Source organism: Pseudophryne corroboree, chromosome 4 (genome assembly GCF_028390025.1).
Source record: "Pseudophryne corroboree isolate aPseCor3 chromosome 4, aPseCor3.hap2, whole genome shotgun sequence".
NCBI classification, from domain to species: Eukaryota; Metazoa; Chordata; class Amphibia; order Anura; family Myobatrachidae; genus Pseudophryne; species Pseudophryne corroboree.
In genome coordinates, this window is record NC_086447.1 from 880,295,856 (window position 1) to 880,316,475 (window position 20,620).

The window sequence follows — 20,620 nt, forward strand, 5'->3', positions numbered from 1 at the left end:
AAGAATAACTTTGCTGCCATGCGGGCCATAGTGGAGGTGAACGCTAGGGTGACTGTGGTCTAGTTAGAGAAGGGGATAGGCATCTCATTGGGATCCATTTGCTTGATACTCCACAAAAAGAGCAGAAGGAGGCTCGGATGACTTGAACCGCAACATGCTAGCCAAGTGTGATGGCGGTTGCTCAAACTCTGTCAGGGATATCATCAGTAATGATGAATCCTGGATGTACAGTTTCGATCCCCAGGCCAAACAACAGTCAGACTAGTGGACCCCATTTGGAGGTGCACCGCCACAGAAGTTCTGACGTAAGAAAAGCATGGCCAAACAGATGGTGGCTGTTTTTGTGGCCAATGCTGGTCATGTAGCACTCATGCAGCAGTGCACCGTCACTGGGGACTGGTACGCCAACCAATGCATGCAATGCAAGTGCTGGATCCCATTTCCAGGTGTTGTCCAAGTACCTGCATGCATGGTGTCCTTCTCCATCATGACAATGCATCTGCCCACAAGTCAAGGAAAGTGGTTGACTTTCTGTCCCATGAACACATCCAGGAGCTTCGTCATCCTCAATATAGTACAGCCCTGGCCCCCAATTCTTCCCAAAAATCAAGCGCAAGATGCGTGGGATTCATATTGAGTCACCGTAAACTGCAGTCGAGACCTTCATCCAGCATGTAGAAGACATATCTGCTTCGGATAGGTATAGCTATAACTTTAATGTTCACTTTGTTTGTAAATATAATGCATATGCTTAAATTTATTGCACACCCTTCGCACAGTATAATCTGACTCTTATATGAACAGAATGCACTAACAAAGAGATATCTTACATACTCATTATGCATTAGATAAACATTTGTACAGGTAAGATCAGCAAATATGTAATTGCCATTACTGACCTTTTTAGTTGTTTCAAGCACTTCCATGCAATGATGAAGAATCAGCACAATGGTATTTGAGATCTCAGATTGTAGACATGGAATGTTTAAATCCTCAAACCTTGAATAATTAGTAAAAGACAGATTCTATTTCAGTGTACGAGACATACCTACATATATGCATATATATATAGCATACCTACAATATGTTCCCAAAGTAGGCTGGGAGAAAGGAGAGGTGGGATTGTGGTCAGGAAGACGACTATTGGGAGCTCATGTAATTAGGGAGTAGGGGAATTAGAGAAAATTATCACACATTTCTGCAGAAACAAATTGCAGGATCACACAACACTGTATGTGATCCAGTGCAGGCAGGATGGGAAGGTAATTAGAGATAGAAATAAAATAGTTGTCTGTGATATTTACTTTTTAAAATATAACGAAGCAGCCTGTATGGTGAAAAGATTCACTGGGGAATCTACCCTGCACACTAAGGGGGAAATTCAATCAGTCCCAAAATGTTTTGAACATTTTTCAGATTTTTTTTTTCTGGTCAATTCAATTACAGGTTGAGCATCCCTTATCCAAAATGCTTAGTACCAGAAGAATTTTGGATATCGGATTTTTCCGTATTTTGGAATAATTGCATACCATAATGAGATATCATGGCGATGGGACCTAAGTCTGAGCACAGAATGCATTTATGTTTCAAACACACCTTATACACACAGCCTGAAGGTCATTTAATACAATATTTTTAATAACTTTGTGTATTAAACAAAGTTTGTGTACATTGAGCCATCAGAAAACAAAGGTTTCACTATTTCACTCTCACTCAAAAAGTTCCATATTTCGGAATATCTAGATATGGGATACTCAACCTGTACATCCCATTTTTTATTTTGCCCTGAAAAATGTTCTATTTTTGGCGAAAACACATAGGAACCGGGATAATTTCTCGGACCTATGTGTTTTCACAAAAAAAACAGGGCTGATAGGGGTGGTTATCAGGTATTTTTTTCCGCTTGCTTCATGTAAATTACAGTGGCTAATTGATTATTCCCCTAATACTATTAGATTATTATTTGCCTATAATAGCAGCTAATATAGATGTAGCACATATTAAATTATTTTCTACAGTAATAATGGATAATTGTAGTAATCTGTTATTATCTGTGCTGTTGTTTTAACCACAACCCCGGCATGATCGCATCAGTTATAACCACATCAGACTGGGCTTTCCCTGACATGGTCGCATCTGATCAGTCAGAAACACCAACTCAGAGGGACCTGCCAGCCCTCCAGCACTCACTGCGGCTCTGTTCCCAGAGTATCCCGACTACTGCTGGCTATAGTGATTGGGCAGCCCTGTACCATCCCACCCCCTCCAAACCAGTGGCTGCAAAGAAGCCAAGGCTAAAACTCTCCCTCCTTTTCTCTGTCCAGATCACTGTGTGCAGTTATCAGGCATCAAGGAAACTAAGCAACACCACTCTGCCCTCCCTCCCACTTCCTCTCTGTCCCAATCACTGCAGCCAGCAATGATTGGGCAGGCAGCCCAGCGTCACCCCCTCCTGCTGGCATCAGGAAAAAAAAACACTCCTGCAGCTCTGCACTCCCCCTTTCCCGCTCACTGTGGTCAGCAGTGATCGGGCAGACCAGAGCCACCCCACCTCCCCTCACCCCATCTTACTGGCATCAATCGCGATGTTTATTGATACGATATTCCGATATTTGGGGGGCAGATGTTCCGATACTTGAAGAACGGGGGGGGGGGGGGGGATTTTAGTTTACAAATATTTTTTTCTAATACAATTGTTGTGGATAAGTTTAAATACATGTTCTTCACCTAATTCACTAATAAAAAAATTTAATTTTCGGAGCGGTTTTTGGAAAAAAAAATCTCCAGTTAAGTGGTTAATGAAACACATCATATTGGGCTGTTGCTCAAAATGTAATAATGAAATTTGTTGCAGTAATGTACATTATTTTCTTCAACCAATTGGCACTCTGAGATAATTGTACTACTTGTAACATATTAATGAAAAGTACACAGTCCTTGCATATAGCGCTTTGTGGTTGAAACTATTATGTTCCCATCCAACTTAACTTAATGAATGGCCAGCACCTATGGTCTGCGGGGATGTAAAGCTAAATAACTTACCAAAATTATACACACGATTTAACAGAGAAAAACTATCTGAAAGTTACCTAAACTTACACTACAGATGATGCACTGTGTAATAAAAGTAAGTGCATAAAAAGGCTGTGTGCCCCATACTCAAATAGGGAATGAGTCAAAATCCCAACAGTGTATCCCGATGGTCAAAATCTCAACACTTACCGTGATCTGCCGGGATTCCACTGTCGGTGCCCCAACTGCAAGGATATAGAGGGTCATTCCGAGTTGATCGCACGTAGCAACTTTTTGCTGCTCGTGCGATCAACTAGACGCCGCCTATGGGGGAGTGTATTTTAGAATAGCATGGATGTGATCGCTTGAAATTCTCTACTGTATCCTATCAAGTAATATGCTGGTACATACCATTCTCTCATGTAGTTTGAATAAGTCTTCAAATTCTTATTAATGTTACATGTTTAACAAGAAAAATAAAGTTAATTTGTAGACAACATTAATGTAATTAAAAAGGATATAATAAGTAAAAAAATTAACAAAACAAACTGAAGGGTGTAGCCAAGTGTGTATGTTGGGGGCATGGGGGGGATTTTGGAACGCTCTATTGTGGGCTCTGTGCTGATGTTGTGCACCACTGCTAATTGTGCACTAGGAGATGTGGCATCTAGGGATGTGTGGTTTCACCTGGTGCCCTATAGAGATATGGAGGGTGGGGTGGTATCCAATTACCCACGGTTTAATTGTATTGCCGGGGGCTATCCTATTAGCATATATAAGCATAGTCCGCGTTAAGCTGTTACCAGGGCTGCAATAACACATGGGATCATGTGTTTTCGCACGATCGCGGGTTCGTTTTTTCGGCTGATAGAAATGGACCCTTATGGAAATACTGTGATAATGACCATAGGTCATTAATCACGATATTCGTCCATTTTCACTTTCGGAAAATGGATCGGTTGTAATTGGATATCCCACTTAATGTTCCTAACCTAAGCAAAAGTAATATTACCATAGGTACATTAAATAAATATAGGTTACCTTTGAAGAAGTTGGACTGCTTGCTGTGGGAACAGTGATCTGTGAAAGCAGTTACTCATAAAAGCCTGAATCTCTGTCTAAATAAAAATAACTTGGTAAGCACACTTACCATTACCCATTATTACATGTAACATTAACAATAAAGTCATTTTATTGAGACTATTGTATTATAACAGTTGAGCAGTTCTTACATTCATATTCTGAGGCACATAAGTCACTACAGTGCCGTAAGGAGGGGTGTGTGGCCGTACCAGGGCGGGGTTGGCCTGGGACGTAGCAGTTGTGCCAACTCCTCCAGCTCATGGCTCCTGCACTGTCTAGGGAGAGACGCTATGTCTTCTCTGGTGCTGTGGGAGCTGTGCTGCAGCTTGGGAGCGTCTGTAAGACACGCCACAAAAACAGTCATGACAAACTTCGGCGGCCTCATCCTGTCAATCACTCTGCGACTGATTCCTCAGTACGAGCGGCATCGCAAAGGTACCTTAGCATCTGCGCATTGCAGCAACAGTGCATGCGTAGTCTGCCAATAAATGCTCAGTTGAGACTCCATCGAAGTTGGCCCCCCAGGGTGGATTTTGTCATCTTGTGTGCATAAACACTTTCTGCTCAATAAAATTTGTGGTAAATCAATGTGTTGTAGACAGAGTATACAAGAATATAAAGATACAATAATAATTAAGGGCATGGCTTATTAAGAGAGCTGTCTACATCACCAGCACAGTGACCTGATTCATATAGGAAACCACAATAGGCTAATTAATATGACATTTCTAAACAACCTTCACTTGAAATTGTGGTGTGGTCCTCAACACTGAGTAAATCCTCCCCTGAAATGTCAGTTGTCACATGACTGGACCCCAGCCCCTGAGACTGGCATCTGTCAGAATAATCAAGTTCCATACTGAGAACACTCTTCCCCTAGACAAATGGTTGGTCTGTAATCACCATGCAGGTTAGACGTGGGTCTTTGTAGATAGAGCAATAGGGCCAGACATAGGTGGGAACTGTTCGACTTCAAGAGTAGATCATTCTGCAATTCCCTGGAATGAAATTCGGAAATGGGACTGCCTCGAAGACAGATAACATTTTGCCTAGGTACTCATGAAAAGATGGATACTCTCCTTTGTTTTATAATCAGATGCCTGGAAATGAATGTCCCAATTGGCTGCAAAGTATGTAGAAGATAATACAAGTAGGGGGTCCAATGAATGAGAAAAAATAGGGTATAACTTCTGACCAGTTTCGCCTCTTTCCTGGAGGCTTTGTCAAAAAGAGACGTATTTGTTTCGTGAGTGCACACACACTCACATTTGGAGTTTGCAGCTATAGTAATTCCAAGTTAGGTACACTATTTTTATACAAATGTATTTCTTCTATGTATTTTTCTTTTCAGCCGCAGGTCATCAACTTTTTGGAAAAGAAAAAGATTTGAGTAAAACACCTTTCTCCTTTTTGTTACCAGAACAAAAGCGTTGTCTGTTGTACTGAACTCTATAATGGCCAACGCTTGACAAAGTCTGAAGAAAGACCTTTGCTAAAACATAAACATTTGAAAGGGGGGCCCAAAAAGGATTTTTTTGTAAATCTAATTTATCACCCAAGTCTTGATGTTTATGGTTCACCAATGGTTCAGAAAACACATTAAACAGGAACACCACTGTCGAAGTCAAAAATATTACAGAGAGAGAACATACAGACTCCACACATTATGAGTCGCTATACTTACAAATACGCGCAGCGAGCACAGCAATATATGGTAACATACGCATTTACACAGACATGCCACAGAGATAGATTCGACACATATTTCATACAGCACATAATTTGAACATATCAAGCGCCAGACATCATAATGTTTTAAATTATATAATGGAGTAACGCCATGTATTTGTATTATTGGAGCATAGCAATATGAACATGTCGTGTTTGGTGTCACAGTAACCAGATTAATGTGTAGATTCATTTGATGCTTGTTATTAAGTTGTAGCACATTGCTATGAGTAGTTATGATTGAATGTAGAAATATAAAGCCACAATTCTGATGAGAACAAAAGGATTCCATTCAAAGCATGTGATAGACAGGAAACTCAGGCCAGCCCTTTTGATGTCTTCAAGGCTTGCATATGAACTGACCAATGACTCATCATGAATGAAAAAGTTCCCTCCCCTAGACACGAAATCTGTGAACGCGCCCAAGAGACTCAGTGTATTGCTGATCAGACACACAGAAGTCTGTTTACCCCTGGGTCCTGAGCGAGATGGAGTTTTGGTAATATTTTGCTTCTGTTAGCTGAAGTTGAGACACAGCTAAAGATGGAGGAACTGGATCGATTATAAAGTGCATTGAGGGAGATGGTGATGTATTACTGGCCATGTATGTATTTGAATTAGTTTGTATTAACTGCTTACTGTGTACATTGTAACCGTGCAACTATATATATATATATATATATATATATATATACTGTACATTGTGATATATTGAATACATATCCTTTTAATAACAAATATATACATTAATGAGCTTTGGAACTCAGATAATGTGTGGGTGTATTGTTTTCTTTTATGGGATGCAGTGTTTTGCGACGTATAGCGCACATTCATAGCACATGTTAATAAGATGCGCAGGCGTCCACAGTATATATTAGAGCGGGCATTTTAAATATTTGTTAGAAAGCAATTTGACATTTACAGATGGGGGCGCGTCCGCGATATCACGTTCTTAATGATGCACTGTACATTAAAAGCGCGACTGTGGTCGACCGGCTAACGATGGACGAATCGCGACATGCTGACAAATCACATCCACGTGTATTGTTGTGTTACCAGTAAGCCGCTGATATGAAATTCAAGGAACAGTGTGTTTCTCACAATATTTAAGATGCTACAGCGTATTTTTATTGTTGCAAAAGTTCAAATAAGTCATATTGTGTTTGATTCAGATTGGATTGTTTATCTGTTAAGTAGATTTAAAGTACATTTAAAAGTTGCTGCATAGCCATGATATAGCTGTGTTAGCATGCTGAGAAAATGTGTATATTTGTTTTAAAAACTCAGGCCTAAAGTAACTATTGGTGCCTGTGTGGAGTGAGTTTTCTTTGTGACAAAGCAGCCGCATGGTCTGTCCTCCATTTTGGCCTAGCCACATGGCATGTCCACCATCTTGTGTAAGCCTCATGGATGTGGAAGGGGGAGGAGCAGTGGCCATTTTAGGAAGGTCACTTTCTAAATAGCTGATTTTCAGTGTGCTCAGAACTATCAGTTTCCTTTGTCACAAAGTTTCCACATATCTACAAATCCAGCACCATTTATGAGTTACCAATGAATTTATTTAACCCATGCCATAGTCAATTACAAAGTTTTAATTGGGCCTAGTGCAGTGGCGTAAGTTCGTCACAGTTGCCTGGAGGCAAGATAAATATTGGTGCCCCCCTATTTCCTATATTAAGATAAATATATGTATGTATGTGTGCATCTGTGTGTGTGTGTGTGTGTGTGTGTGTGGAGTGTTCTGAAAAAAATTTATATACTGTATTTGTACATTTAGTTGTCTTTTATTTTAAATGACACATTTCTTAGCAGTCATACCCAGGATTAGAACCCACGACCTGTTACACTAACAGCAGATACTTTACTGATGGAGCTATTTGCTCCTGTAGAGGAAGCATGAGAATTCTAACTATATGAAGTTACGTGTAATTTTCAGAGAAGTAACTTCATATAGTTAAAATTCTCATATTTGCTATACAGGAGAATATAGCTCCATCAGTAAGGTGTCTGCTTCCAGTGTAATAGGTTGTGGTTTCTAATCCTGGGTGTGATACTTGTGTAAAATGTGTACCTACAGTATAATGAAAAGGGTGTGATTTGTAAGATGCAGGGACCAGTGAGGAAGTCGGCCACTGAAAAGACAGCGACAGCTATCAATTAACTTAATTCAATGGTGTCACAGAATGGGAGGAGAGGTGCCCCCTTCAGAGCAGAAGCCCGGCGGCAGATGACTCTGTTGCCTCCCAGAGTTCTGCCTCTGGCCTAGTGAGAGTAAATGGTGAGATAAGTAAATGGTTTTTTTCTCCCTTCTTGTCTGTGTGTAATAACCTTACATCAAGTGGGGGGTTGCACAAAGACAGAAAAAGGAAAAAAAGAGTTGTTGTTTTTCTTTCTGTTCTTCCAAAACTTGTGGAGAATAGGCATTGAAATGCAAATTAACCTGTGTAACTACTTTTTTTTTTAGCAGTGAAAAGCAAATATCTTTGATATGCAAATTAGAGGCAGTGAAGAGGTGAGGTGTCTCATATAAGGCCAGTGAATGATATATATATATATATATATAATATTATTATTATTATAATTATGTGTATATTTATATCAGTGTATGTTCTGCAAGATAGCTATCCAATCTGAATCATAGCATTTAAATTATAGGTTATTAGTCATTATAGATCTGTGTGAAATCGGATACATTTGTTTGCTATATAGATAAATTTGAAATAAGTGTATTAAGGGAGTAATTATAAAGACACAAAACGCAGTTCTGTCCTAGTCATAAAGGTTTATACAGAACAAGTGTGGGTTGTGTTTGTGAGCGATAATAGTTTGTATTGCTCACATTTATAGAGATTGTGTGGTTTGTTTTATTGCGGATGCACGTTTGTACACATGGTCCGGACAAAGTACAGGGTCGCACACGTGGCGTAAAACGCACGCACGGTCGCGTGTTTACGCAAGGTTGCGTAGGATTGTGGGCGCAAAGTACAAATCACATGATAGTTGTTCAATTAAAGGCGGGATAGTATACATTAAATACAATACTATCCCATTTCAAAAGCAGATTAGTGTAAAACTTTGTTTAAACGGTACTGCCTGTACAGAAAAGAAAAACAAGGTGTATTTGAGTGAGTGAAAGTGGAGTGAGTGGAGCTGAACCCCGGAAATTCGGGTCCCGTGGTAACACTGGGTTAGTAGAGGCCCGGTGGCGTAGGGTTCGATACCTTGCGTGGTCAGAGCTAGGTGGTCTAGGTGTCCCAAATCTAGGTGGTCTAGAGTGGTCTAGGTGGTCTACAGCAATCGTAGGGCATATAAATAACTAGTATATATAGGCTGTGCGATTGAATCGACGTCCGTGTGTTCTACACAGCACAACGTGATAACACTGTGTCATATGCGCTGTGGAAAAGCATACGCAGGCGTGATTGTATAGACAAAGGGGTTTTTCTTTGATTACTTCAGGAAATCTCCCTGGTGGAAGTCCATTGGAAAGGGTGAACAATAGTTACCTAATTTCTCTGTTTTTCATCCTACAAAAATTACAGTGGAAAGATACCGAAAAGGAATTTTTCGCTGCCTCTCTCAGGAAAATATTCCAACAGAACCTCCACCACAATAAATTACGGTGCTGTAAGGTCTTATAGGAGCCCTAAGTTGGGTACATTGCAATCCACTATCGACAGTGTATCGTTGTACTGGCCAGCGTGGGCGAGAGCGAGTGAAAGGCGCTCGGAGAGACTTTCACCGTCTGCTTGCATTGTGTATTTTGGTGTTTGTGGGAATTTTTAGTTATTAAAAAGACCCATAAATATGGGAGCCAGTTGCTCAAGTGAGAGACGTTCAGTATGCAGGGTTCAGGCTGGAGAATTGCTGCCCAGGGGATCAGCAAGGTTTATTATGTGTGAGAAATATGGTTCACATGCGGAGGCTTATTGCAATGAATGGGTACGTATGACTGCTGATGATAGGGCATCATTCCCTGGGGTTGGTGAGTTTGATCCTAAGGTATAGCAGGTGGTATGTCTAACCAAAGTCATATAAGACAAGAACGGAGATATAAGAACTGTTTGAACTTGTAGCAACAATAAACAAGTAGGAAGAAAAAGAGAAAGCAAGTACACCGCCATATGTAGATGTGGAAGCAGTTACGGCCAGCATACAAACTATAGAAAATAATAAAAAATATGAAAAAATATGAATGGAACCTATATATGTACTAATGAATGTCAAAGTTTTATTTAGGAGGAGAAGGCGACCTGATTGGTTTCAGCCATTTCTCATGTACTCAGAGGAGTATCCAACCGGTAAAAGAAGATCAGTAGCCTGCGGGAGAAGTGGCTGAGACCAGTGGAACTGGTAAGTATGGTGTCAGTCGTGTACATATATAGTAAAACAACAAAAATAAAATAAAAATCAAGAAAGTAACGTCAGAAATGGAGAAAAACCCGTCCGCACATTAGTATTTGCCAGTAGGAAAGCGGACAGAGATAGGGTAACCCCTGGGTATTTCTTTTAGTTACCATATAAGAGGTATTCATTCCTAGTAATGCACCTAGTCAAGAGGACCTCGGAAATGTTTGTTGGACCATGTACAGACCCTTAAAACGGGATGAGAAGAATTGAATGAATACTTCGCATGACCCAGAAGCTTGTTAATTTTTTTTTTTTTGTCTTTTGCAGTAATAGAAAATTCTCCGTCTGGATAAGATCACTGGAAAACACAAATTTGGCAAATGGGAGGAACGAAAGAAGTGCAACATTACCCTTTGACAAAAACCTGCTGAAGTTACGATTGGGCCCCTACAATGCTAAACCCTTTCCTTTCCTTCTTTTTCCTAACAGAAATGGCCCCTGATTAACGTAACAGAAATTTTGTTAAATGTCAAATACATATATTGTACTCCCGCTCAGGAAGTACAAGGTATGTTAGATATCCTCAAAGACTAATGTTGCATTACACTGTTCTAGATTCATGTCCATCACAGGTAGAGGAAATTATCTCACAGATACCAGGTTCCCTATGAACTTAAGATGGACAGGACACTGGATTGATGGTGAATGTAGCCTCATTAGTAGTACAAATAAAAGGTGGCAGGATAGCTCAAAAAAATCCCTCAGTATCCCCTAAAGCTAGAGGTAGAATTAGGAGTGTACCCTGTCATAGAGCGGCTGCTACAGCAGGGCATCCTAGTCAGGACGTCCAGCACAGCCAATAGTCCCATCTTCCCTGTGAAAAAGAGTGGGGGAGGGGTTACAGGCTAGTGCAGGATCTAAGGGGGATAAACAAGATAGTTGAGAGTCAATTTCCCGTAGTGCCCAATCCAGTTGTCATTTTAATAAAATCCTCTCCACCTCTACAAACTTATCTGTCACCAACCTCTATTCTATTTCTCCACAGTTTCCTCTTCATCTTTTGCGTTCACACAGGGTGGTACAATACATGAACCTGAATACAGTTCAAACACTACATGCCTAATTGGTCCTTCAGAGTTCTGCCCGAACCCAGTATATCTCACCAGCACGATAACACCAGTATTACTGCAGTGTGCCTTGTCATGCACAAAGGGTGGAGGAAGAATGAGAATACTGGTGAAGGGAAATTTTGTATAGACACTGATATGCCCGTTGGTGAACGCAGACCTGATATTTTCTTCTTTTTTCTCTCCTCTAAAGATGTTTTTTTTTTCTTTTCCTTTTTGAGTTATGCTCATGATACTCTACATTGCAAACACACAACAGTTAAATTAAGATACAAATTTGTGTTCCCTACAGGAAAAGGAGGTCTGGAAGGTGAAGGGATATGGTCAGGAGTCCTCAGGACTTTGGAGAGATGGACACGGTAAGCCAGTGGCCCCCAGAGCATATCTCCCAAGCCTAACTGAGGTGGAACACGGTCTGACTCATCTAGGTAAAGAAGGTATGTGCAAGCTGGTAAGAGCCTACTGGAGTACACCAGGGTTCTCTTCTCATGCAAGTAAGAAAGCAATGACATGTCTTACTTGCTTGAGGAAGAATATTGGTAAGGCAGTACCAACAGAGCCATCCCATATCCCTCCTGCAGACAGACCTTTTCAGGTAATACAAATCGACTTCGTACAGTTAATACCCTTTAGGAATTATTGTTATGTATTGGTGTGCACTGATGTTTTTCCTGCCGCCACGGATGCTGCTGTGTTTACCGCAAAGAAAATTGCGCAGAAATTTGTGTATAGAAATGGTACATCTAGAAGTAGGAGCAAAGCTTGAAAATAGGATTTTAATACCTACCGGTAAATCCTTTTCTCTTAGTCCGTAGAGGATGCTGGGGACTCCGTAAGGACCATGGGGTATAGACGGGATCTGCAGGGGACATGGGCACACTATAAGACTTTGAATGGATGTGATCTGGCTCCTCCCTCTATGCCCCTCCTCCAGACCTCAGTTAGAAAACTGTGCCCAGGGAGACGGACATTTCGAGGAAAGAATTTATTGTTTAAACACGATGAGCATCATACCAGCTCACACCACGAACATACTACAGAACATGGCATTCAAAAGAATACCAGCCCACAGCATGAACAATACAAAGCCACATGCTGAGAGAATATGTAACACAACTAGTGTGTCAACACAACCAATAATAAGACACCGCATGCCATGTCATGCACAAAGTCAGCAACAGCCTGACAGAAAAGAAACACCACAAGAGTGTAACCATAATTAATAACTGCAGACACAGTACGCACTGGGATGGGCGCCCAGCATCCTCTACGGACTAAGAGAAAAGGATTTACCGGTAGGTATTAAAATCCTATTTTCTCATACGTCCTAGAGCATGCTGGGGACTCCCTAAGGACCATGGGGTTTATAACAAAGCTCCAGACCGGGCGGTAGAGTGCGGACGACTCTGCAGCACAGATTGAGCAAACATGAGGTCCCCATCAGCCAGGGTATCAAACTTGTATAGCTTAGCCAAAGTGTTTGAACCCGACCAAGTATCCGCTCGGCAAATGTTGAACCGGCGAGACTCCTCGGGCATCCGCCCAAGAAAAGCCCATCTACCTAGTAGAATAGGTCGCCACCGACTTCGGTAACGGCAATCCAGCCGTAGAATGAGCACGCCGAATCGTATCACAGATCTACCGTGTAACAGACTGCAAATACGCAGGCGCCCAAACCATGTTGGGGCATACCGGACAAACAGAGCCTCTGTTTCCCCAATCTAAGCCAAATTAGCGACATAAATATTCAAAGCCCTGATTACATCGAGAGACCTTGAATCAGCCAATTCTTAAGCAACCCTAGGCATCAAATAGGCAGGTTTCTGCAAAACACCGAAACCACTTTTTTTAGAACTATTATCCGAGTTCTCAATTCTGCTCTATCCACCTGGAAGATCAAACAGGGGCTCTTGTTAGACCCAACCGCTACTTCCAACATTCGCATTGTGGGCGCCAAAGCCAAAAGTATGACCACTCTCCAAGAGAGAAACTTTAACACAACCTGTCATAAAGGTTCCAACATCTTGACACAAGAAAACACAACACCACGTCAAGGTCCCATGGTGCCAATGGGGCACAAATGGAGGTTGGATGTGCAGTACTCCTTCCACGAAGGTCAGAACTTCCGGAAAGGTTGCCACTTCTTTCTCGAAAGAAATTTTACAAGGCCTAAACCGTACTGAAATGGAGCCTAACTTTAGGCCTGCACCCACACCTGTCTGCAAAGAATGGAGAAGAACGACCCAGCTGAAAATTTCCATAACAGCCTTCTTGGATTCACACCAAGACACACATTTTCCGCAAACACGGTGGTAAGGCTTTGCCATTACTTCTTTTCTAGCTCGAAGAGGTGTGGAAACGACATCACTGGGAATTTCCTTTCTGGTGAGGATATGTCATTCAACCGCCACGCCGTCAAACGCAGCCGCGGTAAGTTTTGATAGACGCCCGGGCCTTGTTGTAACAATTCCCCACGTATAGGAAGAGGCCAGGGATCTTCTATGAGTAAATCCTGAAGCACTGGATACTAAGCCCTCCTCATTTAGACCGGAACAATGAGGATCACCTGAACCTTTGTTCTTCTTACGTTTATCGCCTTCAGAAGAGCGAAAACGGAGGGGACCATAGACCAATTGAATACATCCAAGGTGTTCTGAGGACATCCACTGTTATAGCTTGAGTGTCTTCTGACCTGGAACAATATCTCTGAGATCTCTCGTTGAGGCGAGACGCCAACATGTCCAATGGAGGCACTTCTCCACGACTTGTCGCTTCAGCGAAAACTTCTCGATGACGATCGTATTTCTCCCGGATGGAGATCGCGCCTGCAGAGGAATCTATTTCTCCGACGCTCACATCCGGAACGAAGGCCGCCAATAAAGCATTTACCAGTCATTACACCCAGCGGGAAACCTTTTTTGGCATCTGCCATTGCCGCTTTGCTCCTTGTTCTACCCTAGTGGCTTACTTACACCACTGCTGTCAAGTCGACCGACAGAATTAACAATGGCAGATCACGAAGCATATGTTCATTGAAAATAGCTCTTAATTCAAGAAAGCTTATTTTAGACAAGCTTCCCAGCTCGACCTTTTCCTCTGGAAAAACTTCCCTTGGACGGACTGCTCCCCAGTCTCGGAGATCTGCATGCATGGACACCAGGATCTCATCCTGGATTCCGAACCTTCGTCCCTCTAGGAGGTGAGAACTAAGCCGACACCACAGGAGCGAAAACCTGGTCATCAGGATTATATTCCAGCGCATGCGCAGGTGAGACCCGGACCACATTTCCAACTGGCCCCGTGAGAACCACTCTGTCCTTTGACCTGCTCACCGAAAAAGTCCTCTTAGGCCGCACCGATCTTCTTCATTAACGAGAAAATATTGATAGATTGTCACTGCAAATCTGATCTGACTCCGGATCCTCAGACCTCTTTCCACAGGAACACACAGAACTTCAACCATTCCGTATCTACTCTGATACCCACCTCCGACGCCTGCGTCGTTGGGAAAAACAGTCTTCCCCTGTGTTGATGAACAGTCAGAGAGAAAACAACAATTTTCACCACTTGTGTCTTGATCTCGCCTTAAAACAGGAGATTGTCCCAGTACAGAACAACAATGGCTCTTACTATTGAAAGAATACCATCCCACTGCCATCACTCTGGTGAATAGCAAAGACAATCCTGGATATCCACCCAGGTAATCTGAATGCGAAGAACAATGCATTTAAACCTATAGCCTTTTTTTTTTTATAAGAAAAGGGACAGCAGGACAATGCCCTGAACCTGACGCACCTCTGGTATGGCGTCTCGTACTACCTCCTCTTCCAGAGGGAAAACGGCAAAATCTATTAGAAAAATCAGTGAGGGGAAACATCTGTAACGCCAGAATGCCCCCCTTAGGATTCTATAATTTACTCACAGGTCCTAGTCTATTCCCGGACCGACTGAAAGTAGTAGACAAGTTTCCACCGGAGTGGGCTCCATCCAGATAGACTCAGCGACATGTGGTGGATGTGGTATAAACAGAAAACGACATCCGCTTCTGCGAACCTAACAAGGCTGCAGAACTCTTACCTTTTCACCTTCCTGCACAGAAAAGGAAAAAAGAACGGAATCGATCCGGTTTAAACGACTGCATCCCACAAAAGAATGCGTCATCAACTGTTGTGAGGGAACCTATTTCACGAGGGTAGACTTACCAGTGTTATGAGCCACGGCTGTGGCTCATTCCTGTTTTGCAGTTTTGTATTTCATGTTATACTTCTGTTTATGTTCCCCGTAGGTGTCATGGGGTGCTCGGAGCTCACCCTTAAGGAGGGGATACTGTTATGAACCACAGGTAGTGGTTCATTCCTATTTTATGTTTATAAAGTTGTCTTGCATGCCAGGATTTCCTGTTGCTCTGTTTTAGAATACTCTTGTCTGCTGCCGCTGGTGAGTCTGTGTAATTGCAGCTTGTTCCCTTGTGTTCAGCCTCACCTGGCTGCTAATTGCATCTGGTCAGTTGGAATCATGCAACAAGGCAGCTGCATGGGATTATTAATTAGGCCTCTCTGTTATATGCTGGCTGTTTGCAATTCACAGATGCTGGTGATATTTCCTGGGTTTTCAGTTTGCTTGAGTTCTGAGCTTGGTTCCTGCTAGTTCCTGAGCTTCCTGTGTCGATTCCTGTGTCAGTCCCTGTGTCGATTCCTATGTCTGATCCCGTGTCCTGCCGTGAGGCGTTCCTGTCCTGAGGTCCAGTACCTTTGCCTGTGCAAGTTTCTGGCTTATTGGTGTCCACCGGTCTGTCGTTTGGGATTCTGCCTGTCCTCCAGTTCTGAGAGTCTGTGTCAGCAGCATTGGGAGTTCCTGTCCGTTTGCCAGTATTCGTACCGGTTCCGTGAGTAGCGGCACGGCCGCGTCCGTTGGCTTAGGCCGCTGTATTCCCTTATTATTTCTGTCACTGGTGTTTTGCAGAGGGTTCTGCTTATGCTGTCACCGCCGGTACACAAAAGTATAGTCGGCGTGTGGTCAGCATTTCCTTTGTTGTTCTTTTCCTTTGGCGGCAAGCCGCACATACTTTGGCTTTAGGTTTGTTAGTAGCCCCTGGCCTTGTTGTTTAGTCAGAGGGCCCCTTGTTATCACCCTGTCTCGGTTCACTCTTTGTCTCTCATTAAGACCTGAGGGGGCATCGAAGTTGGGCAGACGTAATCCGCCCTTCAAACGCGGCTGCCATGGGCTCAAGCAACCATAGTCTCGCAAGAGTGTACTGACAGCACGGGTGAGACAACGGAGATAGGGCGCCAGGGGCTATTCCCTTTCCATTCCCCTTTCCCAGCATTACGTCCTGGTGCTCTGGACTCGCTTCATAACATCTCCCTTGTTCTGAGCACCAGGAACCTAACATTATCACCAGCCATACCACAAAAAAGAAATAAAACTTTTTTTTTCTTTTTTGGCCCAGTCCAGTGTCTAGTCTAGAATCCAGTCCTGTCTAGATTTCAGTGTGTTAGAATCCAGTCCGGTGTTAGAATCCAGTCCGGTGTTAGAATCCAGTCCGGTGTTAGAATCCAGTCTTGTCTAGAATCCGGTGTTTAGAATCCAGTCCGGTGTTTAGAATCCAGTCCGGTGTTTAGAATCCAGTCCGGTGTTTAAAAAAAAAAAAAAAAAAGTCTTGTTTTGTTTAGCAAAATTTAGTCTTGCCTTGCCTTGCCTTGTCTTGTCTTGTCCTGTCTAGTTTTAAATCCTCCTATGTCTACTATGCAAGCCCTGCAGGCATCTCTCGCAGCCCTGAACTCTGTATTCAGTGCTTTGAGACCAGAGCGACTAGAAGTTTTGCAGCAATCCCTAAAGCAACTGCAAAACCTTCTGACTAAAATCTTGCTCATTTTGCCAGAAGTCGTTGAGAGTACATCTATCTCTAAAGAGACTCTTGTTCACAGTATGGTGACAAGAGAATCCTCTGGTTTAATTGAAGAGAAAAGGTTTAAAAGTTTTCTGCGGCCCAGGCTCTCAGAAGAGGAGCGTCTGCGTCGCAGAAACTTAAACTTATGCCTATATTGTGGGGGTTTAGGCCACTATCTGCAGACCTGTGAGTTGCGCAAGCCAAAGTGTGGTGACGAGTCTTGCCCTCTGGCCAAGTTGAGTCAGGATACAAGACCTACTCCTGTCTCTACTGTGGCAGAGGTACTTGTCACACAACCCACACTAAAAAGCTCTCTGTCCTATAATTGGGGTCCTTGGGCAAGGGAGCCCCATTATAGATTCAGGAATCAAAAAAGAATGTTTTTCTCCTCTCTTGAGGTTCCTGTGGAAGCGGAGTTGCAAGCCCCTGGAGTGGTGCCCGATGCCCAGGGTCCTGGAGTGGTGCCCGATGCCCAGGGTCCTGGAGTGGTGCCCGTAGCCCAGGGTCCTGGAGTGGTGCCCGTAGCCCAGGGTCCTGGAGTGGTGCCCGTAGCCCAGGGTCCTGGAGTGGTGCCCGTAGCCCAGGGTCCTGGAGTGGTGCCCGTAGCCCAGGGTCCTGGAGTGGTGCCCGTAGCCCAGGGTCCTGGAGTGGTGCCCGATGCTCAGGTTCTTGGTGCGGTACCCGATGCCCAGAGTGCTGGAGCGGTACCCGATGCCCAGAGTGCTGGAGCGGTACCCGATGCCCAGAGTGCTGGAGCGGTACCCGATGCCCAGAGTGCTGGAGCGGTACCCGATGCCCAGAGTGCTGGAGCGGTACCCGATGCCCAGAGTGCTGGAGTGGTACCCGATGCCCTAGCTTATAGAGGGACATCAAATATTATAGTTCAGGTGTCCATACCGGAAGGGGTCTCAGAAGCTGTCACCCCAGGTAGGGACTTGAAACGCGCAACCCAAGAAAGGGTCTCTAAAACCATAGTTCTTGAAGGGAACTCGAGAAGCAAAACCCCAGAAGGGATCTTTGAAGTAATATCCCCAAGTGGGGTCTCGAGAGACGCAGCCCCAAAGAAGGGTCTAGAAGTCGCTTCCCCAGGAAAGAACTTAAGAAGCATAGCATTAGTGGAGGATCTGAACGTTATTGCTTCAGCAAAAGTCCCGGAAGTCATAGTCCAGGGAGAACTTTTGATAATTATCGACTCAGAGAGGGAGGCCGATGGCCCGATCCCAGTCAGGGAGGCCAACGGCCCGGTCCCAGTAAAAGAATCCGAGGTGCTGGCCCCAGCGGGGTTCCCGGAGGCCACTGCCCCAGCGGGGTTCCCGGAGGCCACTGCCCCAGCGGGGTTCCCGGAGGCCACTGCCCCAGCGGGGTTCCCGGAGGCCACTGCCCCAGCGGGGTTCCCGGAGGCCACTGCCCCGGGTGGGGTTCAGAAAGTCACTGCCCCGGGTGGGGTTCAGAAAGTCACTGCCCCGGGTGGGGTTCAGAAAGTCACTGCCCCGGGTGGGGTTCAGAAAGTCACTGCCCCGTGTGGGGTTCAGAGAGTCTCAGCTTCGAGTAAGGTCAATAGTGACCAGGTCCTAGCAAAGCACTCCAGTCAGTCAGATGAGAAGGAAACAGATCCTGACTCTGATATCTCAACATCCATAATCTTTGATGGGGACTTAGCCCAATTTCTGGCGCTTTACAAACACTATTACATTATTATGTTGTCTAGACCATTTCTGGGCATCACTCCAGAGAACCTTGTGCTCTATCTGATTTATTCTTTTAGAGGAGAGCCTTTTGAGTGGGCGACCAGCTTAATGAAAGCTGAAGATCCCATTCTTCAGGATCCCCCAGCATTCAGTGATGCAATTATTAAAAGATATGGTTCCAAAGAAATTGATTCAGGTTCGTCTAGGTCAGCCGTCTTGTCTGCTGAGAGTCCACCAAATACTGCAAACTCAGCACAAGAGTCCCAGCCCGTTGTTTTGACTGCAGGATGTGCTTTTTTGACTTCTTCTAATATTAGTACTTTACCAGAAAGTTCAGCTCCCAAGGGTAAGAGACCTGTCTCTGATTTGAACGCAGCCTTGCTGGGTGGTACCATCAGTTCAGACAATGTTTGGGGAATTACCTTGGTCAGACCTAAAGAGCTTTGTAAAAAGAAGAAGAAGAAAAAGAAATAATTTTTGACTCTTGCCTTGATAAAAAAAAAAAAAAAAGATTTTTTTTTCTTCCCCTTGTCTTGTGTCCAGTGGCCACCATCAAGGGGAGGGCACTGTTACAAGTTGTTGCTACAACTTGTTTTTTTTTTTTTGTTTTCTTGTCTGTTAGACCAGTGTGTCAGGTTTTTTTTTTTTTTGTATCCCTTGTTCTGGATAGTCTGAATTTTGGGGTCTTTTGACCCCTCCTCAAGGGGGGGGTGATGTTATGAGCCACGGCTGTGGCTCATTCCTGTTTTGCAGTTTTGTATTTCATGTTATACTTCTGTTTATGTTCCCCGTAGGTGTCATGGGGTGCTCGGAGCTCACCCTTAAGGAGGGGATACTGTTATGAACCACAGGTAGTGGTTCATTCCTATTTTATGTTTATAAAGTTGTCTTGCATGCCAGGATTTCCTGTTGCTCTGTTTTAGAATACTCTTGTCTGCTGCCGCTGGTGAGTCTGTGTAATTGCAGCTTGTTCCCTTGTGTTCAGCCTCACCTGGCTGCTAATTGCATCTGGTCAGTTGGAATCATGCAACAAGGCAGCTGCATGGGATTATTAATTAGGCCTCTCTGTTATATGCTGGCTGTTTGCAATTCACAGACGCTGGTGATATTTCCTGGGTTTTCAGTTTGCTTGAGTTCTGAGCTTGGTTCCTGCTAGTTCCTGAGCTTCCTGTGTCGATTCCTGTGTCAGTCCCTGTGTCGATTCCTATGTCTGATCCCGTGTCCTGCCGTGAGGCGTTCCTGTCCTGAGGTCCAGTACCTTTGCCTGTGCAAGTTTCTGGCTTATTGGTGTCCACCGGTCTGTCGTTTGGGATTCTGCCTGTCCTCCAGTTCTGAGAGTCTGTGTCAGCAGCATTGGGAGTTCCTGTCCGTTTGCCAGTATTCGTACCGGTTCCGTGAGTAGCGGCACGGCCGCGTCCGTTGGCTTAGGCCGCTGTATTCCCTTATTATTTCTGTCACTGGTGTTTTGCAGAGGGTTCTGCTTATGCTGTCACCGCCGGTACACAAAAGTATAGTCGGCGTGTGGTCAGCATTTCCTTTGTTGTTCTTTTCCTTTGGCGGCAAGCCGCACATACTTTGGCTTTAGGTTTGTTAGTAGCCCCTGGCCTTGTTGTTTAGTCAGAGGGCCCCTTGTTATCACCCTGTCTCGGTTCACTCTTTGTCTCTCATTAAGACCTGAGGGGGCATCGAAGTTGGGCAGACGTAATCCGCCCTTCAAACGCGGCTGCCATGGGCTCAAGCAA

General features: G+C 43.9%; 1 protein-coding gene across 1 annotated transcript in view; it reads right to left on the reverse strand.

Annotated features, from left to right (window-relative positions):
- The window catches only part of DNAH8 (dynein axonemal heavy chain 8), a 1,853,457-nt gene that overhangs the window by 1,368,819 nt on the left and 464,018 nt on the right, over positions 1–20,620 (reverse strand). Inside the window, exons 14-15 of the mRNA XM_063918852.1 lie at positions 4,054–4,130; positions 900–999 (exon numbers count right to left, since the gene is read on the reverse strand). Coding sequence (XP_063774922.1) covers positions 900–999; positions 4,054–4,130 — 177 coding nt within the window. The remainder of the gene's footprint in view (positions 1–899; positions 1,000–4,053; positions 4,131–20,620) is intronic.